The 20726-nt window shown below is 54.3% G+C and overlaps 1 protein-coding gene across 3 annotated transcripts in view; it reads left to right on the top strand.

Annotated features, from left to right (window-relative positions):
- Positions 1-19194, top strand: part of LINGO1 (leucine rich repeat and Ig domain containing 1) — a 74352-nt gene extending 55158 nt beyond the window's left edge. For 2 of the 3 annotated variants that reach the window (XM_028133457.2, XM_028133460.2), the window contains exon 2: positions 16464-19194. In XM_028133457.2, the coding sequence (XP_027989258.2) occupies positions 16476-18320 (1845 nt within the window). In that variant the 5' untranslated portion in view covers positions 16464-16475 and the 3' untranslated portion in view covers positions 18321-19194. Of the gene's footprint in view, positions 1-675; positions 840-16463 lie in introns of those variants that run through there. The other variant, XM_008157044.3, reaches the window with a different exon arrangement.
- Positions 19195-20726: the final 1532 nt, after the last annotated feature.

Below are 20726 nucleotides of genomic sequence, written 5' to 3'. Positions count from 1 at the left end.
CGGGCGCCGGCTCCCTCGAGAGGCGGGCGCGCCCCTGGCCAGCTTCGCCGTTCTACGGGTGCAGAGCAGTGTTGGGGCGCTGCTCGCTCCCACCCCCTTCGCGAAAAGGAGACGAGCCCTAAAGGAGACCCCCCGCCCCCACCTCGCCTCCCCCTTCCTCGGCGGTGCGGCCGAGCCTTCTCCCCCGCCTGGCTCCCGCTGCTCACACGCTGCCTCCCTCCCTCGGCCCCCCGCCCTCCCAAGCCAGCTCCTCGCGGGCCCTCCCCGCGCCGCGGCGGAGAGCGGACCCCGGGCCCGGGCGGAGCCTGCGCTGGAGCGGGTGCGGCAGCTGGCAGGCGGCGGCGGGTCCAGGCCGGGAGCGTGCGGAGTCCCCACCCGCGCCGCTTCGGTGCCTCTCCTAACGCGGGGCTCCGGGCAGCATGCGTGGCCGCTGCCCGCGGGCCTCAGCCCCGGCCCCGGCCCCGCTGCGGAGCGCTCCCGGCCTCCATCCCGGCCCCAGCGGCAGCGGCAGCGGCGGCGCCAGGCCGGCTCTGGACGCGGAACCAGGTTCGTGGAGCCCGTGGAGCTCGTCCTGAGCGCGCCCGCCCCTCTGTCTGCCGGCTCCGCGGCCTCCTGCCTCCCCGCCCCGGGGCCCAGCCCTGTCTCCGGCTCCGGCTGGGCTCCTGCCGGGTCGGGTCGGAAGGACAGTCGGAGGGCCAGCTCCGAGAAGGCGCGGGACAGACCTGCTGGGCGGCGGAGGAGGAGGCTGAGGAGAGAGCTGGGCAGGGGCTGTGGCTTGGCCTGAGAGACATGCAATTGGTGACCGAGCCGAGCAGACAGACGGCGGGCCAGAGATGCAGGTGAGCTGGGGCAGCCCCTTGCCAAGCGCCCTTGGCGGCCGCCGTGGGCCCCCTGGAACTGCGGGGCACCACAGTGCTACCCAGACCCCCCTTTGGGGCGTCACAGATCTGACCCTCTTCAAGCCTAAGAAATGAAGATTCTTCCTTCCCCTTTCCTCCACCTCAACAAATTCCTGGTTGGCTAGCTGGGACCAGGGAGCTGTGGAGGAGCCCCCACCTGAGTCCCAGTCCTGCTGGGCCCCACCCCTCTCATTTTGAGCACTGTTCACCCTGAAGGGTACATCCCTGCTCAGAGGGCTGGGTGGCTGCCTTTCTCCTTAGACCACAGATGCCCCCATGCACCCGCGCCAGCACGGGTGGACGCAGGTCAGGGACCAGTTTTCTCCACAAGCTTCATCCTGGGGGGCAGCGCCCTTCCCTTACAGGAAGCAACCCCCGGGGTGAGGAGAAAAGGGGAAATGGCAGGTAGGGGAAGTGGAGGGAGGGAGGGAGGGAGTTGGGTCCGTGGAGAATCCAGGAACCCAGTAGGGGCCTCCCTTTGTCGGTCTTCAGCCCTAGCTTCTCACCTCCTCCTGCCCCACTTTTCATTCTGAGGCCGGGTGGGTGGGAGGTGGAAACCAGCTGAGAAGAAGGCGATAAGAAGGGAGCCTCCAACTCTGTTGCTCCCCGCCCCCTCAGGTGGCTAAGGGACCCTAGGTGATGTGTCCCTCCAGGTGGCTCCCACTGTGAGGAGTGGAGGCGCCAGGCCCAATGGGCAGTCCCTCCCAGTTCTTGCTCTGGGCCCCCCAGCCCAGCCCCATCCAGTCTGCAGCATTTCCTCTTTGTTCTCAGAGCTCCTGGGGTGGGGGTGGGGAAGAAGGGATATGTTAGAGGGTGGGAACAGCTCTGCCCTGGTGGGGTGGGAGGCTAGGAGGCCCTGAAGTGGGGGACAACCCCTTCCCTGCCAGTCCAGCCCTCCCTCAGTTCTCCTCTGCTTGGCTGGGATTGCCGGAGGGCGTGCAGCCTGGCCCTGGGCTCTGGGCACAGCCCTACTGGTCATTATGCTAACAGCTCCAGCACCAGCGCCTTCCTTGCCCAGGGAGCAATGAGCCTGGGGCTTCCCCTCACCCAGTGAGGAGTGCTGGTGAGGGAAGAAAGGGTTAGCTGTCCCAGACTCTTTGTTCTTGTGTGGGCCAGGTGGCTCTCAAAAGAGACCTCACACCTCTGGGAAGGTGCCAGCACCTGGTCTGCTGGGACAGCTTGCTTGGACTTCCTCCTTTCTCCCCATGGCCTGAGGCAGGAGAAAGAAAATGAGGTGACAGAAGGGATAGGCCAAAAACTCCTTGGAATTCAGATGGGGATCTCAGGCAGTGCCCAGCTGCCCCTCCAGGAGTGGGGCTTAGCAAAGGCCTGGGCAGCCTCTGTTGTATTCTTGTTATCGTGGCCCATTTCCCCACCCGCTGCCTATTTAAGTGTGAGGTGGGCTTGGTCAAGGCTGCAGTGCTCCCAGAGCCTGGAGTTAGAGTGGGTCTTGAATCCAAGGGGCCCACGTATCATGCACGGCTTGTGGGCTGAGGGCCCCTATGTGGCTGGAGGGAGGTTGGAGAGACCACTGTACCCCCTGTAATAGTCCCTTTTGATCCATGCTCAGCTGCTCCATCCCCTGCTTCTGAATATTCATTTTTCCTATATTAGATATTGTTTTCTAAAACCCAGTACTCTAGAGGGACACACACATATGGGTGTTCACCATAAAGTCAGACAGAATACCTGGTACCAGCAACGGTGCTGTACTCCAGGCACCTGCCCGAGCAAATAGCTGGAAGATGACAGTCAGAGCTATTGAGAAGTGAAGCCGTAAAGTGATTTGTGCAGGGGCCCCATGGAGGCATGAGGCAGTGTCAGATGGAGGGTGAGGAAGTGGATCATGTGGGGCTAGGGAAGGGCCTGGAAGGGGAGGCAGGAGGAGGTGGTGATTTCAGAGTCAGAGCTAGTTTCCTGGCCAGGGTCTCTTGGTCTGTCTGCCCTGCATGTGACACATGTATGGAAGGATAATGGCCTTCCAGCCCAGGGTACCCCCCTTCCTGATGGCTCTCTGCTCTGTTACCACCAGTAAGTCCCTCTACATATCCCCCCATCACCTGGCTTGATCCAGCGGCCCTCTCCTCTCCTTCCTTTCTGCTGGCCGCTCCTCTAGGAGGCCTCCCTGACTGCTCTAAGTCACTGATCCTCCTCCAGGCACCCACAGCATACTAGTAGAATCACGTTGGATTGTACATAGTATCACACCAGCCTATTCATTCATGCATTTATTCTACACATCCTGGCTGAGCTGCCTGCTTGGCTCCAGGCTAGGCCTTCCCATGGCTTCCCATGGATAGCCTTGAGCATCCTGGGCAATCCTGTGCCCATTCCCTGAGCTCCTCTGTCTGGCCCCCAAGACACTGGGAGGCCCAAGGGAGCAGCTGTTGGCTGGTGGCAAGGACTACCTGGGTAACATCAAGGATGCCCCAGGCAGGGGTTGAGGTTGAGGAGAACCAAGGCAGGGTATTCTCAAACAGACACTCAGAGAAGGATGGGACTTGTTCCTGGGGGCTGAGACGGTCAGGGGTCTCCAGGAAGAGAGACTGAGGGGGTCCTGAGGTAGTAGCAGATGTTGAAGAGACACACAGAAAGCAGAATCGGGGACAGTTCTTTGGAGAACATGTGTGAGGGCAAGTTCATTTCCAAATGCATTCAAACCATTCTTGATGCCGACCTTTGTTTCTGTGTTGAATAAATGAGTGGATGAATATCCTCGGGTGCTATGGGCCTGGTAGAGTTGTGCTGACAACAGTCTCTTCCTCATGTGTGTTCACTTCCTTCCAGGTCACTTTATAGTGAAGTTGTTGAGGTTGGACCCTGAAGCCAGATGCCCAAGTTTAAATCTCAGCTCCGTACTGCCTGGCTCTGTGGTTTTGGGCAAGTTACTTCATCTCTCTGGGCTTCAGTTTCCTTATCGATAAAGTGAGGATAACAGCAGTGCTTACCTCTAGGGTCATCATGAGGATTAAGTATGTGAGGCATTTAGAGCAATACCTGGTACACAGTAAGCTCTCAAGAAATGCTGGCCACTCATAGTTTCTATCAGTGAGGTGCTCTTAGTCTTACCATTGCAAGTGGTACAGAGATTTGATTGTTTAGCTAGAAGACAAAGCCACAGAGGTGGGATGCCTGGCTTCAAGTCCCTGCTAACAAGCATGGGGCTCAGGCTAGAATGCCTTCCTCCTGGCCCCTGCTCGGGGGCTCTTGTTCACTGTTTTGGGTGTGGCCTGCTAATTAACTAACCAATGTATTTAGTATTAATAATAACAATACAATGAACACTGTGACCCTACTCTCCAACCTGAATGCTGGCATTTAATAACGAGGTATGTCCTCCCATGTGCTTCTTCTCACCTTATCTATTGGCCACTTTCTCTAGGCAACTACTACCCTAAATTATCTATTTAGCATTTCCATGCCTTTTAAAATCATATATTTTGATACATAGAAATTGTTCAGTTTTAGTTATTTTTGAACTTTGTAAAAAGAACATGAAACCATACACAGTCCTCTGGAATTTGCTTTTTTAATCCAACATTCTATTTGTAAGCTTCATCTCTATTGTTGCAAATAATAGTAGATGTTGTTCATTCATTCCCACTGATGCACAGTGGTCTGTCATTTGGACACAACACAGTGTATTTTCTGTTCTTCCGTTAGTAGGTTGTTTTCCTTTTTGCTCTTACAAACAGCGCTGCTGTGAGCCCACTTGTCCTGTCTCCTGAAGCACCGAGCTGGGATGGAATTATGGGCTAGAGGCATGTTTGCAGTTACCTTTACTCGAAAACATGCCCAAGTGGTTGAATCCCTTATGTGTCCCCAGCAGGAGGTGATGTCCTGTTGCTCTGCACCCTCCCCAGCACTCTGATGCTCAGGTGTCTCCATCGTTACTATAAAACGGTCAACATTATGGTCTTGATTTGCATTTCTGGAACTCAAGGTTTCTGGTGTATGGGGTTGAGATGGGCAGCAGCCCGTGTGTATCACATGCTCACTAAGTGATCATCCCCTCTGCACCTCAGTTTCCCCAGTTGTAGGGGTGCTGTCTGTACAACCCCTGCTTTGAAAGATGGGCAACAACAGTCAGGGAGGACTCCCTGATGAAGAGGGAATGGAAAAAGGGCAAAGAGAGCCTGATCCCTGTGCATTTAGAGTCAAAGGAACCTCAGTAATTCTGTGTTCACCCCAGGATGGGCAGGGGTGGTCCTAGCTTGGGAGATAGAGGGAGCCTGCGCTTCATTATTTCAATAATGCCCAGGACCCTGAAAACCTGGTCTCTACACCCTGGCACAATGGACGGCTTCACATTGGTGAGTACGCACTAAGAGTTTGGTGACTTGGGAAACGAACAGAATAGAACGAACGTATATTTCTTCCTCCTTCATTCCCACCTCCTTGGGGAGTCCTCCCTGATTGTTCTTACCATTGAGTGACTGAGGGATGGTTGAGCAAGCTGCCTCCTGGGCATTTTCAAGGCCCTCCATGAGGCCCTCAAGCCCTCTGCCTACTCACAGGGGCTGAGAAGCCCAGTACTGGCAAGGTAATTTGGAGTGGCTCCCTCTGCCAGCCTGGTAATTTTTTTTTTTTTTAATTTCTTTATTGATTAAGGTGTCACATATTTGTCCTCATTCCCCCATTCCCATCCCCCCCCCCCCCCCACGCATGCCCCAACCCCCTGTTGAACTTAACCGTTGGATAGGCTCATATGCATGCACACAAGTCCTTTGGTTGAACTCTCCCCCTCCCCCCACCCTCCCCTATCCTCCCTCTGAGGCCCGATAGTCCGATCGATGCCTCCTTGCTTCTGGTTCTGTTCTTGTTCCTCAGTCTATGTTGTTCATCATTTCCCCTAGATGAGCGAGATCATATGTCACTAGATATATACTTATGAGAACTGAATGTGAGACGAGCAATAATAGTTATGCTGACAGGCAGATGGATCAGTCTGTAGTGAGTTTCTTTCTGGACCAACAGTTCTTTTGAGACCCAATTTCAATGTCCACCAGTTCCTTATGTGTACATGTCAGCACTGACCCCTCAGCTCTGGATGGTGGACAAATGGTGGTAACGGAGGTCCGACTCCCTCTGGTTTGGTCTCGGCCGGACCCAGGGGCACGGCTTCACCCGGACTAAGGGGCACGTGGCCTCACCCGGATCTAGGGACACATGGTCTCACCCGTACCCAGGGACGCTTTGGCTCTCCCAGACCCAGGGGCACGTGGCCTCACCCGGGCCTAGGTGCACGAGGCCTCACCCGGATCCAGGGACACATGGTCTCACCCGGACCCAGGGACGCTTGGCCTCTCCCAGACCCAGGGGCACGTGGCCTCACCCGGGCCTAGGTGCACGAGGCCTCACCCGGATCCAGGGACACATGGTCTCGCCCGGACCCAGGGGTGCGTGGCCTCTCTCAGACCCAGGGGCACGTGGCCTCACCTGGACCTAGGTGCACGAGGCCTCACCCGGATCCAGGGACACATGGTCTCACCCGGACCCAGGTGCGCTTGGCCTCCCCCAGACCCAGGGGCACGTGGCCTCACCCGGGCCTAGGTGCATGAGGCCTCACCCGGATCTAGGGACACATGTTCTCACCCGGACCCAGGGACGCTTGGCCTCTCCCAGACCCAGGGGCACGTGGCCTCACCCGGGCCTAGGTGCACGAGGCCTCACCCAGATCCAGGGACACATGGTCTCACCCGGACCCAGGGACGCTTGGCCTCTCCCAGCCCCAGGGGCATGTGGCCTCACCCGGGCCTAAGTGCACGAGGCCTCACCCGGATCCAGGGACACATGGTCTCACCCGGACCCAGGGACGCTTGGCCTCTCCCAGCCCCAGGGGCACGTGGCCTCACCCGGGCCTAGGTGCACGAGGCCTCACCCGGATCCAGGGACACATGGTCTCACCCGGACCCAGGGACGCTTGCCAGCCTGGTAATTTGGAGTGGCTCCCTCTGCCAGCCTGGTGCCTTTCCCTGCCTGGACAGGGGCCCCTGAATCTAGTTAGAGAGGAGTGAGGGGGCTGGTAGAATAATTATGCCTATTTCATGTGAAACCCAAAGTGATTGCCACCAGGGTAACATTAACAGGGCATTGTTCTTCATCTCCAACCACTTATTACATGTTATTAGTGTGTGTGTGTTTATTTTTTCCCATTTCAGGGAGTTAATCTCTCTGCCATCTCCTCTGCTTCCCTCTGCAGAGAACCTGCTGGCAACTCCAGGAAAGAGTGGGCCTGGCCAGCAGCCTTCCCCTGCCTGGCCCAGCACAGGGCTGCAGGTACACTTGAGGGGCTGGCCATCTCAAATCCCTTTACTTTGATGCAAGATGAGGGTATCTCAGAGCTAAGAAGGGCTGGTGCAGTATGGATCCCAGCAGAACAGTCTTTCTTCAATGTCTCTGATCCTTGGACCTCTCATGACAGGCTGCTCACTCACTATTTACCAAGACATCTTGAGCCATCTGATCTGCCACTTGATTCCTCACACCAAGCTTAATGGGCCTCCTCTGTGCCTCTGCTCATGGGTCTCGGCTCTGCCCTTTTGGCCTGCACTGGACTCTTTGCGTCCTCTTGGGGCATTCCTTAGCGATCTGCAGATGTGCCAGTGCCCTCCCCCCAATCTGGGCCTCTCAGAAACAGGTAGCTGGGTGATGGCATTGTGATTGTATCTGAGCAGAACACAGCACCTATAAGTGTACTGAGCTCAGTATACCAGGTTGGAAAAATGGGCTTAGGCAAGGGGTTGGCCAAGATCCAGTTGATCAGAGAGGGCTCTGAACAGTCAGGGCCAGAAGAAGGGCAAGAGTTTTTCTTTAAAGTTAGCCTGTCTGTGTTATAAATAACTCACTGGATCTTGGTTTGTGATGTATTGGGGGGTTGTTTTTAAAATCTTTTCCCCTTTCTGAGGCAGAAATAACTCAACTGTTTACCTGTTCCTGAGCAAGCCCCGCCATGTTACCCTGGCATGACACTGGGGAAAGAAGGCGGCTGTAGTCAGAAGGTGGAGGCTTTTCCAAGGCCCAGCCCTGAGATGCTGTGGGACATTGGACACATCCCTGGTGCATGTGGTCCTCTGTTTCCTCATCTGCCTGATGATGGTCTTCATTTCCTCCCCTGTGTGTGAGTTATCATGCCTCTGAGTCAGAAAAGCCCAATGACCTTGGGAAGATGAGCTAATGCTCAGAGCCTCAGTTTTCTTATCCGTAAAATGAGGTTAAGGGTACCTTCCTCACAGGGTATGTGGTGAGGGTTGGTGGGGTCACTGTACAAAGCACTGAGTATATATGTTCGATATAAATGCCTCTTCCCTCCCCTCTCCGTGAACTCTCTGCCCCCAGCCTGTGAGGGCAGTGTGAAGTCTGCCACTCCCTCTTCTGAATGAAGATTTTATGGCCCAAAATATAAGGCTACTTGCTAATGATCATGCAGCTCAGCAGGCCCTTGAACCTGAATCTGGACAACCTTGGGCCTAACTGCCTCGGGCCTAATCCCAGCTCTGCCAATTATCACTGTGATTTGGGGCAAGTTGTATTACCTCTGTGCCTCAGTTTTCTAATCTGTAAAAGGGCAATGATATACCAATCTAATAGGATTAACATGTTCATGTTTGAGTTCATATCATGCTATCTATGTGACTTTAAGCAAGTTACAGAACTACTTTGTGCTTCTGTTTTTTTCCATCTGCAAAGTGGGGGTAATAACAGGACCTACCTCGATGGGTTGTGCTGGGATTAAGTGAATTTTTATATGTAAAGTACTTAGAATGATGTCTGGCATACCAGGGCTTTCCAAACATCATCTTTACTATATGGCCTTCAAATCTCACACTAATTCCACCACTACCCTCAGCCACTCCCTCCCCTGAGCTCCCCCTACTTTGTGCTGGGTCTCTGAGGCTATGACCTCCCCTCTCTCCCAAGTTCAAGGCCTGTGGCCCTTCCAGGTGGACTTGGCAGTTCCAGGACTCCAAAACCTGAGCTGTTTCCAGGTGAAGGAACCCTGAAGGCTGGGCTAGCTTGGAGAGGGCCCCAGAAGGCCCCAGGAAGGTGTGAGGGGATGTCTGGATGATTGGAGATGAGGCAGGCATTTCTGCCAGGCACCTCCCAAGCGGTCACTGACCTGGGCAGGGGATGGGGCTGCAGGCCTTCAGGGGCACTTTCCTGCCCCGTTAGAGCCTGGGTTGGTATTTCAGACCTGGAGGGAGATAAGAAAGGAAATAAGGGGGTGCAGGACTTGGGTTTTCCTTGAGCCCCTATGGTCACCACATGGGTGCTTGCCTACCTCTTCTCAATTCTGGGACAGCTCCAATCCAAGTAGGGGTGCCATTCAATCAGGTGGGTTCCACAGACAGCAAGGAAACTTCCCAGAACCAATGGCCCCTCCTATCTTCCCCCTACCAGCTCCCAGCTTCCTGACTGTTTTCTCACCTGAGAACCACCCTGAGAAGGGGCAGGCAGGGTCCAGAGAGATCCAGGACTTATTCAAGATTACACAGCAGGGCAGGGATGCACTGGCTGGCGCAAGGCTTGGGACTTGTAATCCTGGTGACCTCCTCTAGACTTTGCCCCATTCCTGCTTCTCCCCATGAAGCCGACCATTCCTGGAGGGCAGAGCCTATATAAAAAAGCCTTTAAATATGAAGATACTTTGACAATTAAAATTCATAATTTATCTCTCAAATGGCCTGGGGCCATGGTTTGGCCAGCAGGCTGGTACCTCCTGAGATGGACTGTGCTCTGGTGGGATGGGGCAGGCAGGGGCATTCCTTCCTCAACTGCAGGGGACCAGGTGATGCCCAGGGCCAAAGAGAAGCAGCTGCAGCAGCCAGAGGGGTCTGATGGCCCAGTCAGCACCCTCCAGTCCAGCCCCAGCTAAGAGGCCATATGAGCACCTTTGGGAGAGGATTGACTTTCCAAGTGCACTTAAGAGATGGGGCTGGTGACTCTGGGCCTGGGAGGGTGGGGCAGGCACACACACACTGGCCACACTCACACACACAGGGGGAGGTGGGGGTGAGGGGGCTGCAACTCTGCCAGAATCTAGAGCAAGAAGAAAATAAATAAAGAATTATACATGACAAAGGACATGATCTCAATTCTCTTTCAGATTGATGGTTCTCTCCTTGTGGGGCAGCTGGAGGAATAAGAGAAGGGAGAGAGAGGGCTGGCAAAGGCAGGCAGACCAGGAGACAACTGAGGCTGCCAACCAGCTGCCTTTCTCCTGGAGCCCAGCCTGGGTGCTGACACCTCCCCTCAGGGTCCCCTGTGTACAGTTCCCCTCCCCAGGACTGAGCTCCCCCAACTAGCAGCTCACACCTTGACCATTATAAGCCATTCACACCTCAGCAGGGGTTAGCTGTAGAAAGCCAGAATGGAGTGAGGGTCCTGGCCCCCTCAGGATTTGGGGTGGAAGGGATCGAGTAGGAATCCCTAACTGTTCTCACATGGCCCAGTCCAGTCAGTACATGCCACATACCTTTTTTCTCACTGTTCGCTCTGTCAAATGCTCTCTTGCTACCCCTTACTTGGCCTGTGGAAATGTGTTTGTAGTTCAGTGTGAGCTCACGTGACACTTCCTCCATGAAGCCTCTGTAAAGAGCCTCACCTGGGGTCAGAGCTGCTCTGGAAGTGTCTCAGCAGTTGTTTGATGGACTGTGAAGATGGCCTAGGAGTGCTGAGCTGTGTCAGCCCCAACCCTGCCCTGGGGAATGTAGAATGGGGGGAGCTGCTGAAGCTCCAACTAAAGGAGGAAGGGGGAGAGGTAAATTCACCAGCAATGCTCTGCAGAGGGGAGGTGCAGGCAACGTCTTCCTGGGGACTTGAGAAGAGCTGCATGGGGGAAGAGACCCTGAGCTGGATCCTGAAGGCCAGGTGGGCGGTCGGTCTCCAGGCATGGGCGTGACCACTACAGTGGGAGAAAGGCCCATTGAGGTCTTTTGAGACTGGCCTCACCCCACCCTACCTCCACCCCACTCCCAGCACCATGGCCACGGCTGCCTGTGAGTGGGTATACTTTCTACTAACATGCTTTATCATATCATGAAATGGATTCAGCTGCTTTGTGCTCTGGAGCTGAAGGCAAAGGGACTTCAGACAGGCAGGGACTTGGGGACAGGCAAGTCACTAGGACTCTGACTCCATTCTTTGGTGACCCATCATGAGTCCTTTCACCCTTCTGAGTAATAAACCCTGCTTTGTGGGGTGGTAGTGAAGACAGGTCAGGATGTGTTAACAGACTAGGACTTTGGGTAGGCAACATGAGCAGGAGCTCAGAAAATAGTAGTAGAGTCTGCAGGGCAAGCTCTCACTCTGTCTTTCCCCCACTCCTGCCCTGCCCCAGCTACCCATCTCTCTCCTCTGCTTTCTCTGCCTCTCTCTTCCTCTCCCTTTCTCACCTGTTTGCCCACTGTGTGTCTTTCTGTTTCCGTCACCTTCCCCCTCTCCTGCTCTCCTGGTAATTTCTTGGTGGCAGAGCTGGGCAGGGCCCTTTTAGGAGCTTTCAGCCCCCCTTCCAGGGTCTGCCATTCCTCTTCATCAATCTTTACTCCTTCCTGCTGTGGACCCAGTCATAGGAACTTAGGGTGGTGGGTCAAGATGAGATCCTGCATACCTGCCTCATTTTCCAGGCCGAGAACTGAGAGGCCCTGGCATCCCCAAAGTTCCAGTGATGGCAGCGGCGCCTCCCTGCCAGTGATCTCATGCCTGTGTGTGCTGGGGATCTCTGTGGTCCCCAAGTAACGCTGAGTGGGAACACCATGAAATATTTATACTGGAAACCTAAAATAACTAAATCTTCAACCTGTGATGCTGCCGACCCCAAATTAGATGAGATTCTAGCATAGATAATACCACAGGCACGGGAAAATGGTATGGTGGAAAAACACTAAAAAAATTCAGTGTGTTCAACATACCATTTTTGGATAGCTGGGGAGTCAGGGTGCTTACTTGCAGCTACCTAAGGACTAGTGCCCTCCTTTAGCCCTGGGAGCCTTACCCTCATGCTGTCCTAACATGCTTTGCCCCATCCAGTTTGGCCTATGTGTCTGAAACAATCTCCACTTCACACCAGGCAGCACTTGGGTCAGGAAGAGCAGAGCTGTGCTGCCTTCCTAACTTTGTGGCCTAGACCTAAGGCAAATGAATTCCCTTTTGGTAGCCTCAGTTATTCTCATCTGTAGAGTGGGTAAGAAATACTTCTTTTGAATGCTGGTGTGAGGGTTTCTGAGACTGTGTATAAAGCCCCAAACCTGGCCTGTAGCATGTGCTCTACAAATGTTAGTCCAAGGTGTTTTATAAGAGCAGGTGTATGATGGGCTTGTGTGGGCTGCCAAATGAGGTAAAATCACCCTTGACCTTCCTCAGTGATTCTCCAAGTACACCCACAGGTGGTCCCATGCCCCTTCTGTCTCTACCAGTTGCCCTTTGCCACCCTGAACCCCAGAGGAAACAGCCACAATGTGAGTGCTCTCAAACAGATCCTTCTAGCCCCAGTGGAACTGTAATTGGAGGCCTGAGCCCCCACTTGTTTTAATCCCCCAACCGTACTTAGGATATTGACTTTCCAGCTGGAGAAAGTACAATTTCTATTGTGGGCTTTCTCAGGGACCCTGGGATCCAGCCTCTCACCGCACAGTGGGGGAATAGGCCAGAGAGGACAGGCCATGCCCCTGGTCACACAGGGAAGTGGTTGGCATGGGGAGCAGCTGAGCTGGGCCATAGCTGCCCTAGGATATGGGTGAGGGTGTGATGGTGGCAGCACAGGTTTGTTGGGGGTGACAGGCAGCCCTGAAGGACTCAGGCTGCTGTGAGGTCTGAGCATTGTGTCCCAGCATGACTCCTCTGCCTGCCTATCTGTATGCCTTCAATATTTATTTTCTTTGTATTTATTGGTTCAATTTTTAAACTCTTGCTCTTGTGGGAAGCCCTTCAGGGGGCAAGGATCCAAAATAAAACACTGATTAAAGTGAGAAAACACTTCGCCTTGGGAATTGCAGGAGTAACCTGCAGGATTAATGGTGCCAGTTTTGGTGGCCCCTCAGACATGACCCTGCCAGCATCCTTAGATGACAGGGACCTTATGGGCATGCTATGCTCCTGCTGTGTCAGCTTAGGCAAGCACCTTAGCCTCTCCAGGCCTCAGTTTCCCCACTTTTCATGATAGCCACATGCAAAAGATAAGGGGTGAGGCAATTCAGAGAATGTGTCCTTCTGGAGCTTTCCTGGTCCTGTGGAGCATGGACCATTGCTCTGTGTGTCTAACTGCCAGGCCTGAGGGTGGCAGCCTCACAGGGCAATGTTGACCAGCTTTCTATCAGCATATTTGAATTCCCCAGGTTTCTCATTGCTCAGCTGCCTACTCCAGAGTCAGCCCCATCAGAGGAACTTCAACCCTTATAAAACTCAGGTACACACACCTCCATTCCAAGAACATTCGCTGGGGTCTGTATGTGCCGCTCGTCGGTCTGAGGTGGCTGCACCACACCGCTGATCCTTAGACACCTCGACCTCTAGCAGGTGAGATACACCCATGACTGTTTGACCCAGAATTAAACATATGGAATAGGTGAAAGGCCAAGTGCTGAGGCTTTGGAGCATAGGTCCCTCTTTGCTCATGTCACCGGGAAGCTCTCACCTTTAATTATTATTCAGGATTTTGTGACATTCTTTCCTGACTGGCTTGCCTTCTTTAGTTTTACCTTTTTATCATCTCATTGCATAGCTTTTCTGTCAATTGGCTCAAATAATTTTTAGAATGATGTGTGCTATACTTCAGTTACATAATACCACTACTAATAAATGTAAGGTGCTTCAGTGTTGTAGGCAAGAGATGAGATGGGGTGGAAGGTCACAAAGCCTGCTGGGGCAGGAGGCTGGGAGAGTTCTCCAAACAAAGATGGCTTAAAGGCAGGGATGTGAGAACAAGGCTGAAATACCAGGCTTCATTGGGCAGAGTGGTGGGAAAGGAGGTAGATGGATAAGTTGAGGCAAGGTGGTAGAGTCTTCAAATACCAGATTCTTGCCTGTGTGAGGGGCTTACCAACATCTCAGGTGGCCTGTGCCCTTGCTAATCCCCCTTATTCCTCAGCCCCCTCCACTCCGCCCACCAACCCAGCCCCTAGTGCTAGAAGTTCTTTTTACCTCTCCAGGTCACAGCCTCACACCAGCGCTGGCCTCAGCTGTCAGCCCAATTATTGATCACCTGTCAGGATATTTCCTTTTCTAGTGGGTCATTGGAGCATGTGTGACTGTGGAAAATGGCCAGGTGGAGGTGAGGTGAGGAAGGACAAACCACAGAAGAATCTAGAGAGAGAATGAGAGGAGCTGAGGGGAAGGGGGTGGACAGAGCCCTTGGGGATAGCAAAATCTTGCAATTCCATAACATGTCAGTGACAACCAGGGCCCTTTCTGGTTAATCAGTCATTTAGTCCATCTACAACCAGGAAGCACCTGTCAGTCCTGGAGATCCCTGGAGCATTGGAAAGTGTGTGGCTCTATTGGAGTTTGACAGACCAGGGCTCCGATCTGAAATCCTTCCCCCTGTACAGGCTGGGTATCCTTGGGCAGCTATAAGCTCCCCTGCCCCCATCACAAGCCCTAGTTGCCTTAAGGGTTGAAGTGTGGATGAAAAGAACTGTGGCCTTAAAAGTGGAAGCTGTGCACAGATGTGGGGAGAAGCTGGAAGAGGTGGAGAGGGCCTGAGCTGGGGCAGAGAGGTGGGCCCTCCCAGCCTGGGCTTCCCTTTTCTGTAGTGAGTTCCCCTCAGGGCCATGATGTGGGGGAGAGGGGGTATGGACAGGCAGCAGAGCTCCAAGGTGCCAGGCTGGGGTGGGAGGGCTGCAGCTTGGCTCCCAGAGGCCATCTTGTCCACCCCCTGGAGTTTGGAGAAGCCCAGACTAGCCCTCCCAGTCCCCTCTTGCCTTGCTGGGCCAGTTTTTCATGTGGTAGAACAGAGGAGGGGAGGTGGAGATGGGGAGACCATTTGGGTACAAGTGTGTGCAAGAGCCTCTGAGCACAGGCTGGGAGGCAGTAATGGAGGGCTAGCCTTACATACCCCCTTGCTCACTCCACCTGCAGCCGGTGCTCAGGCTGGGCCCTGGCACTGTCACCCTTGTCACCATCACCTAAGTCCCCTAGGGCCCAGCTATGACAAGCCTCATGTCCTCAGAGCTGCAGTGTAGACCGGCCCCTCCAGGGTCTGACTGCCTCCCTCAGACTAGCAGTAGCACAAAACTTGGCACTAGGATGAAGGTGATGGGAATCCTAAGAGACAGAGCGGTGGAGGCTGTAGGGGTCTTTGGAAGGGAGTATACTCCCTTCTTGGGATCAGAAACAGCTTCTCAGAGCAGTGGACATGAAATTAGGCCCAGAAGATGAGGTTTCAAACAGGCAGGGGGGTGGCATTCCAGGAGGACGGAACTGCAGGAGCCAAAGCCATGAAAACTCATTCCCTGTGTCCTGCACTCCTGAGCTCAGATGGGTCACCGTGGGGACCCAGAGGAAGGGGGGTTGGAGAGACACTATGGGAGGCATTGGCCTGGGTCCTGACTTTCTGGGTGGGAGTGCCCTCCACTGATCTAGAAACCCCACTGGGGAGCAGATTCATGAACACTGACAGGTGCCACTGGGTTTCCTGATTGCACAGGATTCAGGCTGTGGACTCAGCTGCAGTCCTATGAGAAGGGGGCCATGGTGTCTACACCTGGGGCAGCTCAGGCTCCAGGTTGTGAGATGGGTCCCTAGCAGCCACAGAAGCCCTTGCTCACAGGCTGGGGACCAGATATGCTTCTCTGCAGACTGTCCCCAGAGGCCTCAGCCTTGAGCCCCTTTGGTCCTAAGGCCAACTCAGCAGATCTGGCTTTATTCGGATGAGCACCAGTGGCAGCAGTGGCTTGGGATGCAGGGGATGGGGGCTGCACAGTGCACGCCTGGAGTCACACTACCTCAAAAATGTAAAGGAGGTGGATATAGCCTGGGGGGCCAATACCAGGGTCCTCTGAGGTGGCCTTCTCCTTTCCATGAATCCCCTTGATCCCAGAGATGCTGGAAAGGTCCTTCAGGAGGGCTCTGGGCAAGGTAAGAGGCAAGGAGGAAGCAGCACAGGGTGGCAGGAACCCCCCTCCCCCACCCAGCATCTGGGGTCCCAGGCAGGTGTCATATGCCACTCAGCCCCTTGCCTCTGACTGTGTCAGGGATTTTCTTTTTCTATTTCTTTTTTTAAAAATTGTTTTTTGTTGTTGTTAATCTTCACCTGAGGATATTCTTTCCATTGATTTTTAGAGAGTGGAAGGAAGGGAGGGGGAAAGAGAGAGAAACATCCAGGTGAGAGACACATTGATTGGTTGCCTCCCACAGGCCCTCCCACCAGGACTGAGGATCGAACCTGCAACCCAGGTATATGCCCTTGACCAGGAATTGAACCCGCACAGGCTGGCACTCTAACCACTGAGCAACACCGGTCAGGGACATTTCAACAGGGCAGGGGGCACACGGAGGGCTGAGGGTGGGGTACAGCCAAATGTTATCCTTTAACTGCTCCTTCTGTACTGTGTTTGTTCCTGGCTGTAGGTAAGCAAAAGGATGCTGTCAGGGGGTGAGAAGAGCATGCCCAGCCCCCTCCTGGCCTGCTGGCAGCCCATCCTCCTGCTAGTGCTGGGCTCCGTCCTGTCAGGCTCAGCCACAGGCTGCCCACCCCGCTGCGAGTGCTCTGCCCAGGATCGAGCGGTGCTCTGCCACCGCAAGCGCTTTGTGGCCGTGCCCGAGGGCATCCCCACCGAGACCCGCCTGCTGGACCTGGGCAAGAACCGCATCAAAACGCTCAACCAGGATGAGTTTGCCAGCTTCCCACATCTGGAGGCACTGGAGCTCAATGAGAACATTGTGAGCACTGTGGAGCCTGGCGCCTTCAACAACCTCTTCAGCCTCCGAACGCTGGGGCTCCGCAGCAATCGTCTGAAGCTCATCCCCCTGGGTGTCTTCACTGGCCTCAGTAACCTGACCAAGCTGGACATCAGCGAGAACAAGATCGTCATCCTGCTGGACTACATGTTCCAGGACCTGTACAACCTCAAGTCACTGGAGGTTGGTGACAACGACCTTGTCTACATATCCCATCGAGCCTTCAGTGGCCTCAACAGCCTGGAGCAGCTGACACTGGAGAAATGCAACCTGACCTCCATCCCCACTGAGGCACTGTCCCACCTACACGGTCTCATCGTCCTGAGGCTCCGGCACCTCAACATCAATGCCATCCGGGACTATTCCTTCAAGAGGTTGTACCGGCTCAAGGTCTTGGAGATCTCCCACTGGCCATATCTGGACACCATGACACCCAACTGCCTCTATGGACTCAATCTGACATCCCTGTCCATCACGCACTGCAATCTGACTGCTGTGCCCTACCTGGCTGTGCGCCACCTGGTCTATCTCCGCTTCCTCAACCTCTCCTACAACCCCATCAGCACCATTGAGGGCTCCATGTTACATGAGCTGCTACGGCTGCAGGAGATCCAGCTGGTGGGTGGGCAGCTGGCTATGGTGGAGCCCTATGCCTTTCGTGGCCTCAACTACCTGCGTGTGCTCAACGTCTCTGGCAACCAGCTGACCACCCTGGAGGAGTCCGCCTTCCACTCGGTGGGCAACCTAGAGACGCTCATCCTGGACTCCAACCCGCTGGCCTGCGACTGCCGGCTTCTGTGGGTATTCCGGCGCCGCTGGCGGCTCAACTTCAACCGGCAGCAGCCCATGTGTGCCACGCCCGAGTTTGTCCAGGGCAAGGAGTTCAAGGACTTCCCTGATGTGCTCCTGCCCAACTACTTCACTTGCCGCCGTGCCCGCATCCGGGACCGCAAGGCCCAACAGGTATTTGTGGATGAGGGCCACACGGTGCAGTTTGTATGCCGGGCCGATGGTGACCCGCCTCCCGCCATCCTCTGGCTATCGCCCCGCAAGCACCTGGTCTCTGCCAAGAGCAATGGGCGGCTCACGGTCTTCCCCGATGGCACACTGGAGGTGCGCTATGCCCAGGTACAGGACAATGGCACGTACCAGTGCATTGCAGCCAACGCGGGCGGCAACGACTCCATGCCCGCCCACCTGCATGTACGCAGCTACTCACCTGATTGGCCCCATCAGCCCAACAAGACCTTCGCCTTCATCTCCAACCAGCCGGGTGAGGGAGAGGCCAACAGCACCCGAGCCACCGTGCCTTTTCCCTTCGACATCAAGACCCTCATTATTGCCACCACCATGGGCTTCATCTCCTTCCTGGGCGTTGTACTTTTCTGCCTGGTGCTTCTGTTCCTCTGGAGCCGGGGCAAGGGCAACACAAAACACAACATCGAGATTGAGTACGTGCCACGCAAGTCAGATGCGGGCATCAGCTCCACCGATGCACCCCGAAAATTCAACATGAAGATGATATGAGCATGGGTCGGGGCTCCCTCCCTGGTCCTGTGCCACCCATCCCTGCCCCCTCTCCTGTGTTCGACTGCCCCACTGGCCCTCATCACCTCCCTTCTTTCTACCAGGACCTCAGAAGTCGGGGCCTGGGGAGCCCACAGCACATATGGACAGACTGAAGTCAGAAGCTGATGAACATGCAGCAGTCAATAATTCAATTTAAAAAGTTACAAACTTCCTCTGTAACTTGGGTTTCAATAATTATGGATTTTTATGAAAACTTGAAATAATAAAAAGAAAAAAACTATTTCCTATAGCTAGTCGGAATGCAAACTTTTGACATCCTGATTGCTTCAGGGCCCTCTTTCAACTCAGTTTCTTGTTTTTCTTCTCCTCCTCTTCCTCCTTTTTCTTCTCTTCCCCTGTGGGGAGGGATCACTCAGGAAAACAGGAAAGGAGGTTCCAGCCCCATATGCCCACCCTGCCAGGTCAAGCCTGAAGGAGCAGGCAGAGTGGAGGGCGTGAGCCTACTTCCCAGCTGGCTGTTTGCTGGGAGCAGGTGGTGGGGACAGGGCTGCCAGACAGGAGCAGGGCTGTCTGAGCTCTGTTCTCCAGGGCCAGGCGTGGCTGATGCTGTGGACAAGGGCTGGGGTCCTCCTGGAGGACAGCATAGTCAGCCGAGAGAGCCAGGGGCTGGAGGTGGGGACGAGGCCTAACTCTGGTCCCAGCTGTGCCACTTACTTGCCCTGTGGCCACGAACAGGTGACTGACCCTCTCTGGGCCTCAGTCTCTACATCTGTACAGATGGAAGAGGTACTCCCTGTCCTGCCTACCTCACAGGGCTGTTGTGAGGAATCGATGAACTGTATGTGAAACATTTTGTAACCTGTAAAGTGCTGTGCACACACGTGGGTGACTGTTCTCATTATGGTCATTATTATCTCAAGGTGAGGGATGGGGCCTCTGGAGGGGTCTCCATGGGATCAGGTTTGGGGAGGGCTGTGGGAGGGCTTGCTCATGCCCAGGGACTTGCAGAAACTCCTGCCGGGACAGTTGCCAAAAACATCAACTGGATGAAGTAGGCTTTAGACCCACAGGGATATCCTGATATCAAGGTCTTGGAGATCCTGAGGCCCATGAGCATCATGGCTTTGGGGTCTCCCAGGCAGAATACCTCTTTTGCTTTGGCTTAGGCCTATCCAGGGATTGGGAACACCTGCTCTTGCCATAAGCATTTATAGAGTTCCTGCTGTATGTCACTTCCCATGTAGAATGCCCAGTCTTTGGGGTTGCAGGAGGCAGTTCTGGGGCTCACTTTTGGATGGCCCAGACCCAGGTCACCACCCCAGCTTTGCCCCATACTCTGAGCCTACCCTGGGCTGTGAAGTGTTCTGGATTGGGTTCAATTTGTACATGAGCTGACCAGGAAGGTCAGATGTGGCCTCATCCACTCATACCAAACCTAGACCCTTCAAACTCAACCCTGAAAAGGGATGCCCTGGATGACAAAAGTGCAAAGAGACACACAGGTCACCTTGTCATGTGATTATACATCTCTGAGGTTTGAGGTCAGGTCTGAGTGACTTCCTGTTCTAACAATTACTAGCTGTTTGGAATTGTTATTTAACCTCTCAGACCTCAATATTTCCATTGGTAACATATTGGTCTTGATACTTTAGGTTGTTAGGAGGTTAATAGAGGGAATATAGGTACATTTGTTGATAGTTGGAGTGCCTTTCATTCAGGAAGCCTTCGACCAATGGTGGTGATGATGATTGCTGGTAAAGATGCAAAGACTGAGAACCAGAGAAGCTAGAAGCTTATCCAGTTAAACAGCTACTAAGTGATAGGAGAAGAGGCTGGGAATTCCAGACCCCAAGAGATGCAGACTTCTAATCCTGGCTCGGGGCTTCTCAGAACCAGGCCTGAGGAACCCCACCTGGCAGAAGACCACTTTGGGAAGCACAGGAACAAGGAGAGGATTCCTTGAGCATGGGGGTGGTTTGTATGTAAAGACGCTAGTGGTTTGCAAGGCTCAAGAACCTGACAGGCCTGTCCACCTCTAGAGAGACCAGAACACAGTCTTTCCATTGCCTAGCACTAGATACCCTGGTCAGCACTGTCTTCCCACATGAAGCAGCCTGGTTTGTTCCTTGGCCCTCTGGGATGCCTGGGTCCCTGGGGCTTCCCAGTGTTCTGGTAAGAGCATGTGATTTATGGGGCCAAATTATTCCTGCATGCTGAGAAAACTGGATCTCTGGGGATACTCTGGAACCAAGAATTGTGAGGTTGTTTTCAGATGGGGGAGAGTCAGGGACACATAAGTGCCCACGGTCAGGGTGGCTGGGTTGGCCCAAGCAAGGGAGCCTGGGGACTGGGCAGAGCCCAGGCTGGGAGCGAGGTGGGCAGGATTTCAGTACTGTCCTTTCC

Source organism: Eptesicus fuscus, chromosome 5, assembly GCF_027574615.1.
Source record: "Eptesicus fuscus isolate TK198812 chromosome 5, DD_ASM_mEF_20220401, whole genome shotgun sequence".
Taxonomy (NCBI): Eukaryota; Metazoa; Chordata; class Mammalia; order Chiroptera; family Vespertilionidae; genus Eptesicus; species Eptesicus fuscus.
The sequence above is the reverse complement of the archived record's forward strand: the minus strand, read 5'-3'. Positions and strand labels throughout refer to the sequence as shown.